Source organism: Amphibalanus amphitrite, unplaced genomic scaffold (genome assembly GCF_019059575.1).
Source record: "Amphibalanus amphitrite isolate SeventyFive unplaced genomic scaffold, NRLGWU_Aamphi_draft 000165F_arrow, whole genome shotgun sequence".
Classification (NCBI taxonomy): Eukaryota; Metazoa; Arthropoda; class Thecostraca; order Balanomorpha; family Balanidae; genus Amphibalanus; species Amphibalanus amphitrite.
The window spans coordinates 653,897-672,579 of record NW_024881660.1 but is presented as its reverse complement, the minus strand read 5'-3'; the positions used below and the strand labels follow the sequence as shown (position 1 = coordinate 672,579).

The following is an 18,683-nucleotide window of genomic DNA, read 5'->3' as shown; positions in this document are numbered from 1 at the left end:
TCATGCATTGTCTCCGAGAGTGGATGTGAGATCCCGTAATTTTCAGTCAGGGCAACGCCATTGAATGGCCTCCGCGGTCACCTGACGTTACACCTTCATATTTTTATTCTCTGGATACACAACAGAAAGATTGTCTTTCAGGACAACCCAACGAGCCGGGAAGAACTAAATAATGACCTCTTCGAGCAAACATAGGCGGCATCTCACCAGAGAATCGCTCCAGAATAGTGGAGGAAGTCAAACGTAGTCTATTCATGCACGCGGCCCGAAATGGTAGCCATGTAGAAAAGCAGCAAATGTGGGGCTACGAGCCAATGTATTGACTTATATGTATGTCAGAATAAAATTTTATAAAATGCTGTTTCATATGATGTCCTATTTATATCTATCCATCGCGTATTTTTGGCAGTGTGGCCAAAACAAATGATGACCTTACTTTTGGGACACCCGGTAGATGGAAGCCGATGACAAGGTTCGTTAAAGACTCCAGTCGTTTCTTGTCTAATGCTTATGAACATCACTGATCAAAAAAGAAACATCGATTGCTATCAAAGAAATTAAAATGCCATTTTTATATCACAGGCTGCTAAAATCCGGGTCAGGCTCTCGGCACATCGTGACCCGGACACCTCACTAATTTCCACTCCGTCCCACCCCTCAGCCGCGGGGCGTGACCCGAGTGTCTGCGGGGCGTGAACCCAGTGCCCGCAGGGCGTGACCTCCGACTGGACGGCGGGCCGACCTTGTGGCCGCGGCACGCGCCCGCACCTGACGGCGGGTTCAATAGAGCCCCTCCCCCTCCCCTCCCCCACCCAGGCCGGGGGGACGGGTCACTGAAGGTCGCAGGATACGCCTCAGGCGAGACGAAAATAACCAACACGTAACGCCCGGCCAGGAAAAAATGGCACTGATTTGTCAACAAAGCTGGTTATCGTTGAGGTGCAGATGAAAAGCAGGGAAAAATACGTCTTTTAAACCACTTCTTGCAATTTTAGTCACTTGAACTGAAATTAACAGCCCAATAGCAAGCTGTCACGGTTTCACTTTCAGCCAACTTTACGCAGCCGAAAACCAGCGTGCCTCCCGGGAGGCCTGTTTCGCTAACGCGGTTGGTCCTTAGATTGATGGCGCTGCTCTAATGGCGGCCGCCTCCATCGTCCACAAATCGAGCTGAATTCAAGGCGCACACAATTAGTTCGCGGTCTATTCCGTCAGCACACCACGCGTGTTCTGTTCACTAAGTATTTCAGCGCCCACCGGTGCTGGACCAATGGCTAATGGTCAGTACACCGCGCATTTGTTGTTCACTGTGAGTCAGCGCTGACCGGGGCTGGACCAATGGCCAGCGCGCCTGCTTGTTCTGTTCACTGAGAGACCTGTCAGTGATGGCTGGTGCCTAAACCACTGCCAGCTGACCCGTCACCGAACCACTGCAGGCACCAATCAGTCCCATTAGAAAACAGACGTGACTCAGCTATCTACCGGCGGGCACACAGATTGAATGGGATCGGACGGAATCGCGACGGCCGGATATCACAGGACTGAGGACATATTGCCGTAGGTTCAATGACTAGCGAATGAAAAGGATGGTTACGATCAAAGTTTACTATCTGCACTGAAAAGGCATTTTTGACCCAAAAAAACTTTCAGCAGATTTATGTCCATAAAACGTTTACCTACTCTAGACACAATCTTCTCGGGATCAAAGCTTCTTCGTTTGTTCCAAGCTACACCAAGCATCGATCCAAATTCCCTCCCAATCTCTGCACGTTTCTACAGAGTTCTAAGTCAGCTAGTCCTCCCGTTTCACCCCCTGCTGCGGTTCCCCTCCCTCCACAGTAGATATATCCCTCCAGTGGCGCGGGAACCGGGGGACTAGCGGGGGCTGAGCCCCCCCCCCCCAGCTTTTCGGGTGGGGGGCTCGTAATGTATTTGAGCCCCCCCCCCCCCCAGCTGGAGGAATCGAAATCGGAAATCTACCAACATAATTTCATAGATTCATACATAGGCGCGGGAACCGGGGGAGGGGGCAGTGGGGGAAGCTTGCCCCCACAACTCTGCGGCCGTGGGGGCGGTGCCCCACAACGTTTCATGAGGCCAGGAACCGTTGGGCAGCTTGTCCTCCCCAAATTAGGGGTTGTGGGTCACAAAGGAAGAAAGCATGTAAGTGAAAAATCCACCTATTTCACTGGCTCGGCAACTCATTTGGCAGATTAATACCTTTACTCCAGGCTGCCAAAACGGTAGTTTCTTCACTCAGCTGAGACGGAATACCTCACTTTATGAAAATATTTTCGTGTGTGTGTGTCTGTTTTTTTTTTTTGTTGTTGAAAAGGCCAAGGTCTGAAAAATAAGTGGCCTAAAACCGGTGAGAAAACTAGATTTGGGGGTACCGTAGGTTGATTTCTATTATGGTTCAGCCCCCCCCCCCCAGTCTGGAAGAAGTTCCCGCGCCACTGTATCCCTCGCTCTCTCACCTGGTTACATGTGTTGATGTCTGTGCCGTTCTTGATATAGTCGAGAACCTTGTCCAGGTTGCCGCCCCTAGCTGCCCGCAGGAAGCTGGAGCTGGCATCGGACTGAAACACACAGACGAGGTCAGAGGTCAGCTGAGGTCAAACAGCGCTGGGTCACAGACGAGGAGTGGTTACGTCATCCGCAGGTCACACAACGGAGATTATGATAAGCTACAAAATTTTATCGCATCTCACCAAATAATATTTCATTCATTGCAAAACTGCCCCTACCATAACAGTTTTCTGTCATTGCTCTGTTTCCTTCCATAAGGTTTGCTGCTAGGTCAGCCTGACCTCTGACCCCCCGCACGTCGCCGGGGGAGGTGGTCACCACCAGGGGGTCATGACCGGGACACCGGAGTCATTAGCTGAGTAGTCAGGCGTGGGGTCATCAGGGTCATCAGGGAGAATAGAGATGGTCAGATCGCCTGACCAGCCACGCATGACAGAGCGGAGACGCGTTAGCGACGGCACCGGCGCGCTAGCAACCGTGGCGTGCCTTGCCCGCGCCCCAGTGGCGGTCTCAGCCAACTTCGCCCTAGTGGGGGGCGGGGGGGGGGGGGGCATATGTTACCACCCACCTCTAACTCAAAAACTAAGAGGGCTAGAAAGACGCGGTAAAATGCAGTCGATAGCTCTCAATGCGTACGTTTGAACCTCATTTTTCACCTTAGGGCAATACTGGGGTCACCAGAGGTCATCAAAGGTCAAAATTTGCCAATCGTCATTATATTTTTCAAAAAACATGCCGCTATCTCAGGAACTATGGTAGCTAGAAAAACGCATGGAACAGCAATCAATAGCTTTTGAACTCTTCTTTTGAAAAGGTCATTATCAATATTGCCCTCAGGTCAACGGTTTAGCCTCCAGAGGGCAAAAACTCCAAAAATAGCTGTTTTTACCAAAAGTGATTTTCGACAATAACTTTCGACTTCAAAAAGCCACGACATTTATATTGCTAGAATCGTGTTCCTCTCGCCGAGACGCGTCGAATGAACTATAATTTGACCTTGAAAGGTCAACTTGAAAATTTGACCTCAGGTCAAGGTCATGACCTGACCGGAAAAGGTCATGTTGCATATCAGTAGATGCGTCTCAACAAGACAAACACAATGAGACCAACCCCAGCGTTCTATCTCTTTCCAATCGCGAGTTATGGGCAAAAAACTGTGTAGCCTCAAATGACCTCGGATGACCTTTCTAGAGGCTATCAGCAAAAATGACACCTTGGTCATCACGAGTGGACTAAGTCATTGTGATTCTGAAATATTTGGACTGTTCCTATGCGTACACACGGATCTAGAGGCATTTTCATTTTTCTCCATTGACTTGTAATGGAAAGGTCACGCCACTGACCTGGCCTTGGTCACGGATATAAAAAAATCCGAGATATACAAATTGTAGGCGCCCATAACAGCATGGAATCCACCAAGTTTGAAACCTTTCTGACAAACACTGCAGACTGGACATGATTGCAAACTTTCTTTTTAGGCTTGGTCAGTTAACTTGACCTGGTGACCTGACCTGACATGACCTGGGGTCAAAAATTTCACACATTGTCCAAAATTGATGTACCAAAAGCTACCCCAGGCGGCGCGGCGCTACGCGCCGCGGTTTTTTATTCACACGCAAAAAAACGCGACAGGGTGGTAACATATGCCCCCCCCCCACTGGGGCGAAGGCTAGCAGTGTTCACTGTTCATACCACCCAGAATACTGTGAGCCTAGGATGTCATTGGAAGGGCCCCGGGACGCGTGGATCCCACAAATCACCAAGCGAGGTAGTCAAGCGACTAGCGAGGTAATGGTAATAAAAGTGACTCTTTTTTACACCAGTATAACGCCTTTTGGGGCGACTAACGGAGCGAGCGAGAGGGTGAGCCTTGCACGTGCGAAATTTCGACGGGGTACCTCCAGCTGACTTGTGCAAGGCACCCTACTAACCGGTCTCTAGCGATGTGCCAAATTTGAGCACAATCGGCCCAGCCGTTCTCGAGGTCTGGAAGCGGCACCCTGCACGTGCGCACGTGCAAAATGGGTCCCAACTGACTTTTGCACGGCACCCTACTAACCGGTCCCTAGCCATGTACCAAATTTGAGCGCCATCGGTCCAGCCGTTCTCGAGATCTGGAATCGACCCCTGCACGTGCGCACGTGCAGCAGCACCCCAACTCCGGCACATGGATATGCATTGCCTAGTGGGTGCCTACCTGCATGCCAACTTTCAGCGCAATCGGCCAAGTAGTTACCGAGATATTGCAACAATTACAAAAGTGACACCTCTTCGTTTTGCACGTGGCACGTGCATAAGGGGTCACCCACATGCATCAGGAATAGTCCAATACTTGGTAAAAGGAATGAAACTACCCTACAAAAATTACCGCATGTAAATCGGTCAAGTGGTTGCTGAGATATAAGCGTCGCAAAATCGTGACCACGGCCGGCCGGCCGTTCTACGTAAGACTCCGCTCGCTTCGCTCGCTCCGTAATTATTTGCGTGCACCCGCCGAGATGCGATAGATATTCAAGTCCGAGCAAATTAAAAAAAGGAGCGTAACCTGCGTAAGCATAAGTCCACGTCAGCGAGTTATGTCGACATCATGTAGGTAGTTTGTTTAATTGTTTATACAGATGACAATTTTTCCCCTCGTCCTTCATTGCGCACCTGCCTCCCCTAAAGATAAACAGAGGCCGGCACCCACCCTGTTTCGCCGGTCATGATCGGAAGATCAAAGGACATGCCGCCGCCACCAGTGGTGGTACTGAGATCATTGAACTGTCAGGGGCGTCCAAAGATAACAGAGGGGGCTTCCAGCTGCCACCATCGGGTCAGGTCAGGTCAGGGAGGGGAGGGGAGGAGAGGAGGGGGACCTGGAATGGAATGCTCGTGCAATGAGGTACTAAAATGCCAAGCGCTGGCTTACTGGAACCATTGCTCGCAAGCATTGCTGAATTCATGAAAAATGCATGGGAATGTGGAAACTACTGTAAAGCGCAAAACAGAATTTGAATCATTTTACAAGCCGAAAACGGCTAAAACGGAGATGGGATTTAGGGGACCACAAGCAGTCATAAAAGCAAGTGAACCGCAGTGATGCCATGTCATAAATAAGCATGCACTGTGCATAGCGAGTAGGCGCATTGCATATATGATACAGGCGTTTACCACCACCATGAGTAAGGGAACACCAGCTGCCCGGCTGCGCTCAATTTGCCTAACAGACCAATGATCATCCATCAGTTAGTATCGTCGCCCTGCCCAGGGTAACACGTACTGAGCGGCCCGATCCACCCATCCGTTACCCCCCCCCCCCCCCCCCCCCAGGAACCGCCGATGGCGTCGGTACGTCTCTGCTAATGGCTCCGACATGGCGCAGCACCGATACCAATAATAAACCGGGCGGCAGGGCCTCCGGGTGGGCGGTGGGCGGTATACACGCCGCCGCCGCGGCGGCGGCGTATACCGCCCACCGCCCACCACTATGGTGGTGCACCATATTCTTCATTGATAGAGAACAGTGAAGCATTTTGTTCAAAAATGCAAAGGTCCACATATTGGCATTTTCCATTGGATGGCACCGTATGTTATTGATCACCAAATAGCGCTGATACAACACAGCCCGATTGATTTATCATCGAAATCACATTCGGGCAAATGTCGGCGACATTCAGCCAATAAAAAACAACGGACCAAGCTCACCGAAAAGTTGCTGTGATATTCTGGGATGTGACGATTCAAGTTCGTCATTTGACAGACGATGCATGAACTATGATCTCCACAGCGAATTGGCCTCACTGTACGCATTATCTTCTGTTCACGCACTCCCCGTCCCCTCTCTACTTCCCCCTATTCCGTTCGTGTCCGATCTCCCTCCAGCTCCACTCCGTGCGTCACAGGACCCCGTTCGATGCCCGGCGGACGTCAGAGGGTCTGTAGTCGCTCCAGAATGGCCCTGCCTCGGCCTGTAGCAGCTCCAAAACAGCCACTACAGAACGACCCCACCCCCGGCTCCAACTCAATCAGCATGTAGTCGCTACAAAACGGCGGCCCGCCCCTCGCTAAAACCCCGCCACCCGTCGGTCCCTCGCTTGCTGAAAATTGCCACCACACAGGCTCCAGCTGCATGGCAGTGATGCGTTTTCCAGTGCTGGACGGCAGCATGTGTTTAATCAATGCGGAAAATGGAAGCGAAGTATAGTTTTAAAAGGCCATAGGTAGCGGGAAGTGGAGAAATGAAGCACGAAGGAAAACGAGCCTGGAATTTTTAGCAGGGGGAGGGAGAGGAATCAATTGTCTTGAGTGCACTTCTGAGCGTAATTATTTGGGTTACCAACTTTAAAGTGCAACGCCTACCATCAACAGGAAGTCCACGAAAACATTACTTCATTCGAAAACGAGACCGTTGCCGTCACCCATTTCTGCAAACATAACGACATCGTGCTGACTCCCCGCTCCATCCATGAGCGCTCGTTTCCGCCGCCTCCGCCGGTACCGTGATCAGGGGCCAAACTAAACAGACGGGCCGTGACCCCTCCCCAGGCCCAGGTGAGGTCACTGCCGGCCCGGGCTAAACAGACGGGCGTGACCCCTCCCCGGGCCCAGGTGAGGTCACTGCCGCCCCGGGCTAAACAGAAGAGGTGTGCCCCTCCCTGGACCCAGGTGAGGTCACTCCCATCCCAGAGTCAAACAGACAGGGTGTGACCCCACCTCGAGCCTAGGTGAGGTCACTGCCGCCCCGGGCCAAGCAGAGCGGTGTGACCCGGAAGATCACCCCCGCCCAGGGCCCTGTTGGGTCTGTTCAGGAGCAGCAGCGGAGGCTCAGTTTACGGAAAGGTCTCGCTGATGTCAGCCGGGCGGCAGTATGTCATTCGCAGGACATGGGCGGTTTTATTGCCGTCATCTTATAAACAGGAGTTGCGAAACGGGAGCACCAACGATCATCGTCCGGGGAATGCAGTGCCTCTATGCATTTATCATAAAATACCGCCACTCCACGTATTCGCTTTTACGTACTTTTCAGCCAAGTGTTTAACCTTGTGTTACACAACCCTGTTCTTTCAGTGCCATCTTTTTATTATTTTTTTACCCTTAAGCGTTTCCCGGCATTCAGCATTCTAGGCATTCACTGACCCGAACGTAGCCAGAACCGCCCGCCCATGCCTGGCGTAAAAGCATACTGCCACGAGCCATTCCTCGACAACAATGCGGCCCCTCCATGAAAGAGCCCACCGCCTTTTGCGGCCACTATAGCACAGAACAGGGTCACCCGGGAGAGACGGAGAGAGGAGAGGTGGGGAAGAGGGGGAGAGGGGCGGGGCGTGACCTCTATACCGCCGCGGGGCAAACGGGCCGGCCGGGCCGCGATGGCAGAGCAAACAGACGGTCTGATGACGCTGTCAACACGACACAACGAGAGCCGCGGGATGGCGGCGGCAGAGGAGGCAGAAAGATAGAGAGGAGGAGGCAATGGGGGAGAGGATAGGAGGGGATGGGTGAGGGATGGCGGCAGAGGCGGTGGGAAGACGATGGGGGATAAGGAGCGGAAGGGAGAACAAAAGAAAGGTCAGAGGAAGTGAGAGGCAGGAAGGGAGGGAAAATATAGAGAGGAAGATGGGGTAGGAGCGAGAGAGAGAGAGAGAGAGAGAGAGAGAGAGAGAGAGGGGGGGAGAAAAAAAGCGGCGAAAATAGTCACAAACGATCCGACGGATACATCGATCCACGCAATCATTCCAAACAACTTCTCAGTATCAAGCATTAGCCAAAAATGATTGCTGCAAACACTCGAGATAAATTACATCATGGCAACATCACCCTAAAAAAAACATGTTCTGGTCGCAGCCGAAAACGATGGGGGCGGCTCCTCCTCGACAGATAAGATTGATGACCAGTCAGTAAAAACACCCCCGGAGCTCTGATCGGGGGATATTAGCGGGCCGGAGAGACGATCCGTGCCGGCGCCCGGTCCGGAATTCCGGCTCCCTGGACCCCGCTACCGGCCCGGCGGCCATCCGTACATCTGTCTCCGGGGCGCCGCTAATGACCCGCAGCCGGGTCACGCAGGGGTCACGAGAGGTCAAGCAGAGACGCAGGTCACCAAGGGGAGCAAGTCCCTCAGACCACTTGCCATTCCGACTCACAAGTGGTTATGCGCGTTCTACATCAATCTGGCACGGTTTTGACCTAGCCACGGCGAATAACACGGAGGAATTTACCGAGCCATAGTCGTAGTCCGTTATCGCCCGTCGCCGAGTTTGTTTGGTTTCCACAGCGTTCGTATACCGGTAGCTATCGCGGGAATCAACCGGGAGCCTTCCGCAAATAGCTCCTGTATGCCACACATGGGAAATGGCTCATACTGTGCGGTGCCCTGATAGGCATACAATAACGATACATGTGTGTCAAAAGGTCAAGGTAAGTAGCACCAGACGTAAATAAAGTCCTGAATGGCGCTCTTCGCTAAAAAAGCAGCGGCAGACAATTTGTCCACATACATCTCACTGTCTTTTTATGCTTAATTCATTACAACTCCCAAGTCCATCCAGCTGAGTTCTGTCGGATTTATCTCTCCGAGTCCGCGTCACCCAGACAAGCCCGGAAGCGGCGGCGTCTGACCCCTCACCCCCGGTCAGTCACCCCCCCCCCCCTCCCCGCGCCCTTCCCCTGGACCCCTGAATCAATAGATGAACTGGCGGTGGCGCCGTCAGACCAACAACAATGACTCGACTGGAGGGGGGGGGGGGGGTGAGTCAGCCAATCGAACCGCCAGACCGCTCCCCCAGAGGAGCGGAGGCCGAGTCAACTGCAGAGACACCCGATGAAGCTATGAAGAGCCAGGGAATGATCCGGAGGGAAAGTTCATTTTGATCACATCCAGTCTGCAAACCAACCAAGGTTTTGCCTGGTGTAGAAATGCAGCGGATAAATAATAAGCTACTGTGTATTTCGCCGACATACAACTTGCTTTCAGTACGCATTCAGCAACGAAATGCTTAAAGCGTAGCCTTTTCTCGTCAACTTGAAGAACATTTTAATTTTAAATGGCTACAAAAGACCCCAACCGTTCAGCCATTAGGCCCCGGTCCGCTGCTGACACCGCCCCGGGGCCGCCAGCTGTTTGCGTGCACCGTCAGCTGACTGCCGATGGCGGCTATTGATCAAAGGTTAGCCGTGTCACCACGGGCGGTAGAACGGTTAGCAGTGTCACCGGGAGCGGTAGAACGGTTAGCGGTGTCACCGGGAGCGGTAGAACGGTTAGCACTTAGCGGTGTCACCGGGAGCGGTAGAACGGCGGTTAGCCGTGTCAGGGGCTGCGGTAGAACGTTAGAAGAACGGTGGCCGTTGACTACCAATAGACCACACACCAGCTGCACTTGCACAATTCGGCTGACAGGACCTGGCAGGGAGACGGGAGGGACAGGACCGGGGAGGGACACGCGACGGCTCGTGAGATATTTGATGTAACATAGAACCAAAATCAAAAGCCCAGGTCTAAACATACGTGGAACCGCTCCGTAACCCCCGAGACAACTCTTCCCTGCATCGTTCCACGATAATATAGGCATCATACCACCCCATAACAAAAGCCCTCCATCCTTCCCGAGGCTACTTAGCACGCCATGGCCCCGTTAGCACCAGACCCGGCACTTAGCTCGCCATCCAGCCATCAGCTGTCCCGGCAGCACCCCCCGTCCCCCGGACAGAGGGGCGGCGCCCCCCCCCCCCCCCTCTGCCATTGTGCCGCTCTGTTCCGCACCGAGCCATTGTCAGCGTGTTAGGTGCCATCGGAAACGCTCCGTCGAGCCACGCTGGAACGGGCGGCAGGCGGGCTGGCCCTAAACGGCGGCGCACAGTGAACTGTGCCCTACACAGCGACACAAAGGTGCTAATGGGACGGAGGGGGACGAGGGCACCGGGGAGATATATTTTCCATTTAAAATGGGATTTTTCTCGGGAATACAAAGCTTGTTAGGTGCATAAATCATGTAAATATAATCTTATTTTCCATTAAAAGCTACACAAATCCACAAAAGGCATAAAAAACGTAACGAGAAACATCGTCGGATTTCAATCAGATCGTTATATAGCATTCAGCGCGCATATACACGGCGCACAGAGCACTGTATGCTCAGGACCGCGGGAGCCAGCGCCGCCCCCAGAATGGTCTGTCAATCTCGTGTGGATCGTAGGCTGACACTCTGTAGGAGTGTGAACCGGCACTCTGTCCGGGTGTGGACTGGCACTCCCCGTCTGGAGTGCCTCCCACTCATCCTCCGGCACGAGATGCACAGACACGGTAAGGACATCAATGCACTGCCGTTTAAAGGGACAGTATCATCGAAAAAAAATCAATGTATGGAGCTGACTTTTTTACTAGCATTTCTTATTTTTCTGAATCAGAAAAACATAGTTTGAGGACCGAACTCGGTGAAAAATATTTTTTTCATGAGCGAGTCAATTTCATGAGCAAACCACCACTACAAGTATGGCCGCCACTTTGGAAGCCTGCAAAATTACTACAGAACTGGCGCAGATAATACATTGTTGACGCTACGCTTACGCGGCCGCTCTTCTGATTGAGTTGTCTTTAGGGAAAGGCAGCATTAGGTATTGCCCAGAAGATATCACGTGACAAGCTGAAGGAATTCCTTCAAGCTGAAGGAATTCCTTTGTTGAGCCGCTAGAATCCGAAGGAAACAGCGGAAATTGCCTACGACTATTTAATGCAGCCCCCGTTCACGAGCTTCAGAATTCCTTTACCGTGACGTCATCACGGCGCATGAATTTTCCTTCGCCCATAGAAATGCATGCAAAGCATGGTGTGTTTCAGGCGGGCTAAGGAGAAATCTAAGGCCTACATGTGTTCAAAAGACGTACCACTAAGCCAATGGATTCGTCTCATTACGATAAATGGGGTTGAAATCGAAACATTCGGCCTATATTTATCTAAAATGGGCCAATCAAATGGTCCCTGCAACTCATAATGAAGGATTTCCTCTGCGTTGAAAAATTTGTTTCAAGTGTTTTTTCATCAGCGACAGGGGAAATCCTTCATAATTGCTACCAGATTACTACCATATTCCCTCGCATTTCTGTTGCGCATTGCCTCACAAATCAGAGTTTTGTGAAGTTTATATTAATTTAATTGTCATATTTTGACTGATTTTGGCGATTTTCAATTATTTCAACGCAGCATGGATCAGATAGCTCTCATAGTTTGCTGAAGAATGTGGCTTTTGCTTGGTTATTTTCAAGTTATCTGTGATTTGGTGCGCCGTGATCGTAGCATAATACAAATCATATCAACTTTAAAAATTGAATCAACTTTTGAAGTGAAGTTCACATGAAATATCAAAAGTTCAAGCATAATAATTGTTTAAACATAATGATGCAACATGTGTCTCCCAGATGGAACTTATATTTCAATTGAAAACTGAAAATGGAAAACAGAAGATGGATCTGCGGAGTTACTGAGATCACAAGGTGCTCTTGATTGTTGGTAATTGAAGATGTTGAGATAACTTGTGAATCTGCATACCAGTCCTGACTTGCTTGATTGTTTAAAACTATTTTAATTCTCATAATTGTGTAATGTGTAGTGACTGTGCACACTGCGCAGCACATGTGCGCAGAAATGTGCAGGTGGCTGGTAGGTGGGTTAAACTTCGGAGATGCGAATTTGGATGTCAGTTATAAAATTAATGGTTATGCCTTGTAGTGTAGGCTCTGCTGTTTTTTTTTTTTGTTATTGTCTTTTTTATAATTGTAACCTACAATGCTGTTAGTTTCATTTTTATTAAAATGCTCGACCAGAATTTGCACTTGTTATGCATGAATGGCTAAGTTTGGGGTGTTGATTCAACCCTGACTGCTCAAGTTTTTCAAAGGCACATGACACAGCACGGCTAGATCAGCTGGTACCTACCCGTTGACTATTTTTGTTTTTGGTGGTGATGTGTTTGCTGTTTGTCTTTTGCAAGGTGGTCAATGAAATAAAATAATGCATTATTTTGGAATGTTTCTTTGACAGAAGCCAGGAGCCGGATTGATGTGTGCTGGTGAATGAGATGGTTCAAAAGCATTATCTGATGTTTTTCAATGTGCATAAGCCATAACATCCCTTTCATACGCTGAAGTTTTAACCCTATTAGTGGCAGGCTCCTGGCTACCCCATATTAGTGGCAGGGGGGGCTGTTTACGACCCCCCCTTGATATCTCGAGATCTAACCGGCCGATTTTCAAAATTCAAACGGCATTCGATTTGGCTCAACGAGATCTACATTTCTAAATAAAATAAAATTAAAAAATGTCAATAGGGGGTAGAGGGGGGTAAAAACGGGCAAATTGCAGATACATTTTAGACTGTTTATCACGGCCAGGTTTCTGAACCAATCTTAACGCAACTTTTGCCGATCGATAGAGAATGAACCAGGAATTCACATGGATCCTAAAAATATGCATTTTCAAAAATCATAGGCGGATACAGATCATTGAGATTGGGAGTACACAAAAAGTATAGTAAATAAGGTTTTTGTTGGTACTGTTTCTAAAAAGGGTGGCAATGGTCTTGTTATGTTACAATTTTCTTATGAGAGAACGACTAAAATTGTATTGGTCATGCATAGGCGGTGTCAGGGCACCTATGTTGGGAGGTAAAAAATAACCCCCCTTTTTGGACGCCTGGATCCGCCTATTATAGCAAAAACGTGTCAAAAGAGGATGCACAATAACTTTGTATATGTTATCACATGATACCTTTCATTCACTGTTCGTAAAACTGGTGCAGCATCGTGATCTTCGCCCAAATGACTCGCTTCACGAATAGGACCCCCCAATTCCCAGTGCTCTGGAGCCGCCCCTGGTAAAGTTATGAACTTGAAATTTTCAGGGAATGTGCCCAATTTAGTTTTAGGAAAAGTCAGAAAATTTCAGCATCGTAGCTTCAGCGGTTTCGGAGATATTCCCGAAAAACCTGAGGGGTGGATAAAAAAAACCCCTGCCACTAATAGGGTTAATAGCTTCTCAGTCTCTGTCATTTTGCTGAAATATTGGTGTAGATAAGAGATATCAGTACCTTCTCAGAGGTACCTGCCTTCTGCTGGATGAATATTTAATTGGTTGGACGAAATGGACAGGTAGCCTTATGATAATGTAATGTGAAATCTTATTTCTATAAAACTTTGAAAATGAAGTTCTAATTACCTATTCATATGTGCATACATTTTTGATGACTAAGAAAGTTTTCCACAAGAGTAGAAAATGTGGGAAAGTCTATCAAATAACACATTCTGAAGGCTCAATGCTGACAGAGTGCTGCCTCAAAGAATAACTGACTTGCTGGGTTACGAATATTTCTTTATTTTAATTTTCAAATGTAATGTACAATACATTGCAGTGAAATAACAAAATAGTGCAGTAAAATAGTATTGGCGACGATTAAACAACACGTGCGCCATTGATGTCTGCAAAAATTGCTACCAGATTGCTACCAAATCCGTGACGTAGCTACGGCGCCTTTATTTCCCTAGTGAACCAACCTGAGTAGTAAAGTAATCTTGATTTAATGAATTTAACGGTGATGAATAAGTGCGAAAAACGTTTTGGCTTTATAAAATTTGATGAAATGACCAGGGTAAAAGTTTTATTACTGGCGGTCAATTCAAAACGGCGCAAACATTTAAACAGTGAAGATAGTGAAGCACGATTCAAAGTGTAGTACACCTTTCGTACTTTGAGCGGCGATAGCGGGATAACGGTGTGGAGCTAAGAGCTTCGAGGATCGGTCTTCAGTTCCCGGACCAGAAAGGTGGGGCCTATGCAATGTCAAATTTCATCAAAATGGTGATACTGTCCCTTTAAGGTGCAGTGGGTGGACAGACTGCTGATAGGGCGGTGACGCATTGCAGACGTGAGAACAGCAGGGTGGGAGCGGTGGAGGTTTGAGTGGCACAGTGAGAATGTCAGGGTGAGAACGTCAGGTGAGAGCAGAGTGAGGACGCATTGGGTGACCATCGAGTAGCCCATTTATATCTAAATACATCCATCGAGCCGGTAAGACCAGGGCCATACATTATGTCGATGAAACTATGGAGGTGATCAGGGCGCGAGGAGGACCAGAAACCCTATGAGCTCACTATATCTTGAACAGCAAATCTTAGTGGCGACCATTCAAACAGCTTAGGTCCGAATTGTTTATCCAACCAAACTGCACGATCAAGCCGAGTCTAGCTAACATGTGACACGTCAGACAGACGCACTCATCTCAGACTCATGCCTTGGTGACATGAGCTTCGAAAGCTTCCAGAGCCCCTCTGACATTTAATGAACGAACGCACAGGCGCTCCTTACCACTGACAGAAATAGTTTGGATCAATAACTCCCGATTCAGTTATATAACGACATCTTCTGGAGCCGGACCGGTTCAATCTCATGTCGCTGATGCAATCTATATTGCGATTGTTGTGTTTTTATAGTCGCACAAAATGCTGATGAACGGATGTCCTGTGCGTCAGAAAAAGCATCCATTTATCCTTCCCAATACGAAATTCGTATCCATGTCACACGACACACCCAACGCAATTCTTGTGACGAGATCCGTATTTTGCTAGCAAATTGACAGCAATTTCAGAGACAGCCGACGATACGGAAACACTTCTGACCTATCTAAGAGTCGGCACGCCACGCCAGCAGTTTAAAGCGCTGACAAATTAATCAATAGCCGCCACTGCGGACACCGCTGAAGACACGAACGCATGCGCACTGTAGTGACGTGTCACCACTGCCACGCCCAGACACCTGGATGACCTTGACCTTTGACCTTTGAACCGGAAGACCGCCTCACCAGTGTTGACATTTTGAACATTTCACTGTGAAACTTTCTAGCTCGTATAATTTACGGGGTAAAATACCCGGATGATGTGCCAGCACTTTGAACGGGATGTGTCAGCAAAATTGGAACTCTAAACATCAGCCGTTAGACAGCGGAAAGCTTCACGCGTCCCAGCGGTGCTCGGAGCGACGCCCTCTGCCTGCTCCCCGCTCTGCCCGGTGTTTATTTACACCCGCCCGGCGGCGCTCCCACCCTCTCCCTCTCAGCAGTCGGACTCACCAGGCTCTTGTTTTCGGTGACCATGTCTGGTGGCCAGCGGTCGGCAGCTGCCGCCGCAGCTGCTCGGCCCGCAGCTGTCGCTCTCTCCCCGCGTCACCCGCTGCTCGGTAACGGCAGCTCCCCTCACTCAGATACCCACCGACAGCGACTGAGCGCCGGCGCCGGCCGCCGCGGCCTCGAAATGAGAACCGACGGGGCGCGGCCCGCTGCGCGCCGACACCGACGCGTCGGCAGCGTCGGCCACGACGACGGCGATCTATAGAACGGCGGCGGCGTGGGAACATTGGGCTGCCATTGAATTAGATGCAGGGGATCCCATCAGGTGACGATGGATTAACCAATTGGGCGATTTGCTCAGTTGACCAGTCGGACGATTTGCTCGAGCTGTGGATCGGCCGATTTGTCGATTGGTGGACTGACAACTTCAGACGCTGGCAAATAAGACAGCCGGCAAGACAGCGGGCCATTTAGAAAAAGTTTCAGATTGGTGTCAGGTCACTTACATAGTGGCTAATCCATCACAATTACTGATAAATCGTTTCCAAAAGATTCATGAATGATGGAACAATATCCGATATACGTTCGAATGTCCAGGATTCATCTAATTTATCCATCACCCGGTGCTGAGCATCGATAATTTGCCATGCAGTGGAACGGCCCTGGGCCGATCCAGCGATCCCTTTACAGCTCATTGGCATTGCCAGTGAGTGAAATTATTGCAGCTCGTTCACAAATTAACTGGGAGCCTAAATCACGAACTAATAAATCCTGGATAACTGCAAATGGTTCCACTGCGAGGCGGCATCAAAGCATCAGACAGTGATTCATACCATCGGAAGGATCAAATTCAACGTCGATCAAGAAAAACGGCTACCGATGTCAGTGTGTCGGTTTGTTTTGACAAACAACATGACCTGTCTATACCACAGTTCAGTTAGCTGTCACCGTACGCCGTGCGGCCAAGTCCTCCCAAAATTCATCTGTGATCGCCATGACACATTACCCCTCCCCCCCAGTGACAGAGTTCAGGGCCCACCGACTGGGGTGGGGGCAGGGTGGGTGGTGTGACGCATTTACAGATCACCGCGGATGGCAGATGGACAGATTGTGTGGCCGCGTATGTCTGTAAACACAGGGACTTGGATAGGCAATAGGCATTGGACGGGCAGACATGGCTGACGTAGACAGCGGGCCAGACAGTGGGCAGACAGCAGAAGGACAGTGTCCAGACAGCGGCCAGACAGAGGGCAGATAGCGGGCAGACAACGGATCCAGACGGCACCCAGGACAACGCCCAAAGCTAGCAGAATATTTCAGAGGCTAGCGTCTATGCAGGGCAGGAGCCTAAAGTGACGGAATCGAAAAGGACATGGACGATGCTTGAAATCACAATGATCATACACGGTCAGTACTAACGCAGTCATTATCACACGACCTATCACAACCTATCCAAATATCACATTTCGCCAACACGCGCATTGCGCACGTGCTGCGAAGCTCCCCTCCCCTCCCCCAAATCGCCACCCCGGCTGACCAGACCGCATGACCAGGCACGGCCAGTGGACCACGCGTTAACCGACCAATGCATATGGGAGCAGCCGGTGAAATTATGTAAACAGGACACAGCCCGCGGCTAGAAGGCGCCGGGAGGACTGGGCGCCGTCAGTGCAGATCGACGGTATGCGCGGTGCCGGAAAAAATCGATGCATGTCTGAGGCACCAGGATTCTAGGGCATGATAGCAAGACGTCGAAAAAAGTGCGACAACTCGACATGCCTGTTTAGTTAAATATGTAAATACATACAACAAAACAACAGCAAAACAATTTTCGGTAAGATGCACATTTTGCAAACCATTCGCCCACCGCCGGCTTTCATAAACAGCTAGACTTCCACAGGGAGACTTTCTCAGACGAGCTAGGATCCAAGAGCCCACAGAGGCAGCTGATTGACGTCCTCTTTGGGACAGGAAGCCGGGTAAATTCAGCCCGAGGTCGACAGCTGAGGTTAAACCGGCGGAGCGCAGTGGCTCTGACCCGAATAGAGCCGCAAGGTCTGGGAAGCCAGAGAAGTGAGCGGAACGGAACACTTTCCACCACCGCCCAGCAGAGCACAGATCAACAGTCAGGCGAACTTGGCTAGTTGTAGCCAATTATTTACTGCTACCGGTGTATTTACATATATGACGGCAATAGCCATAAGCATGAGGATTGAGCATCAAAGATATAAAGAAAAAAAGCTCTGAACGATCTTTCCTCATTGTTTTCTCATCCAAAACAGCAAGACTTTGGTTCGACTGCTAGTGTTTTACTCGTTGCCACTGATGCATTTGAACGTATCTCGAAGCAACATAACTCGTTCTGGAACGGTCTCTGCAGAACTTTGGATAGACCATTCCAGTAACAGCAGTACATTGCTACAGTTGCAGAATAGCGCAGACACCGTTAGAGTAGCAGCAGCTGCAGTAGCAGTCGCACTGGCATTGCCGAGCCGAGGCGGTTTGATCCGCCAATGAGTCCGGCCACTGAGTCAGGTGGCAGGCGGCGGTGTCTGACCGACTCTGCCCCCACTCAGGTGGTCAGGGGTCACAGGGAGGGGAGGGGAGGGGAGGGTGGCCAGTATGTTCCGGTCAGTTCCGCCGACTGGGGAGGGGGAGGGGAGGAGAGGGGGCGGTGGGCGACGCCTGCCAACCGCCACCGCTGCCAACACCGCCAACAATCAGGAAGGAGGCACCACGTGACAGTGACGTGGCACAGCGGCGAGCGGCAGGACACGGGATAGATGAGATCACGGCACCACTGGCCCTTTCGGAGCCACTCGGACGTACTGCAGGCCGCAGAATCAGCCCGGTAATTGCCATCTGTACCAGTGGGGACTCGCTGCTGAGCAAGCATTCCGCAATCCGCAGTCAGCTGTGTATCGGCTGCTAAACCGGCTAGAGGCTGCACTTGTCTCCCATCCATCCACCAAAGCAGGAGCAAAGTCCGCCCACCATTGTTTTATTCCGCCCACCATCCACAACGTCCACCCTCGTCCACCGCCCGCCCACAGTTCGTCCACCC

General features: G+C 50.4%; 1 protein-coding gene across 1 annotated transcript in view; it reads right to left on the bottom strand.

Moving 5' to 3' along the window:
• The window catches only part of LOC122383499 (ankyrin-3-like), a 247,678-nt gene that overhangs the window by 200,527 nt on the left and 28,468 nt on the right, over positions 1–18,683 (bottom strand). Inside the window, exon 2 of the mRNA XM_043370002.1 lies at positions 2,478–2,579. Coding sequence (XP_043225937.1) covers positions 2,478–2,579 — 102 coding nt within the window. The remainder of the gene's footprint in view (positions 1–2,477; positions 2,580–18,683) is intronic.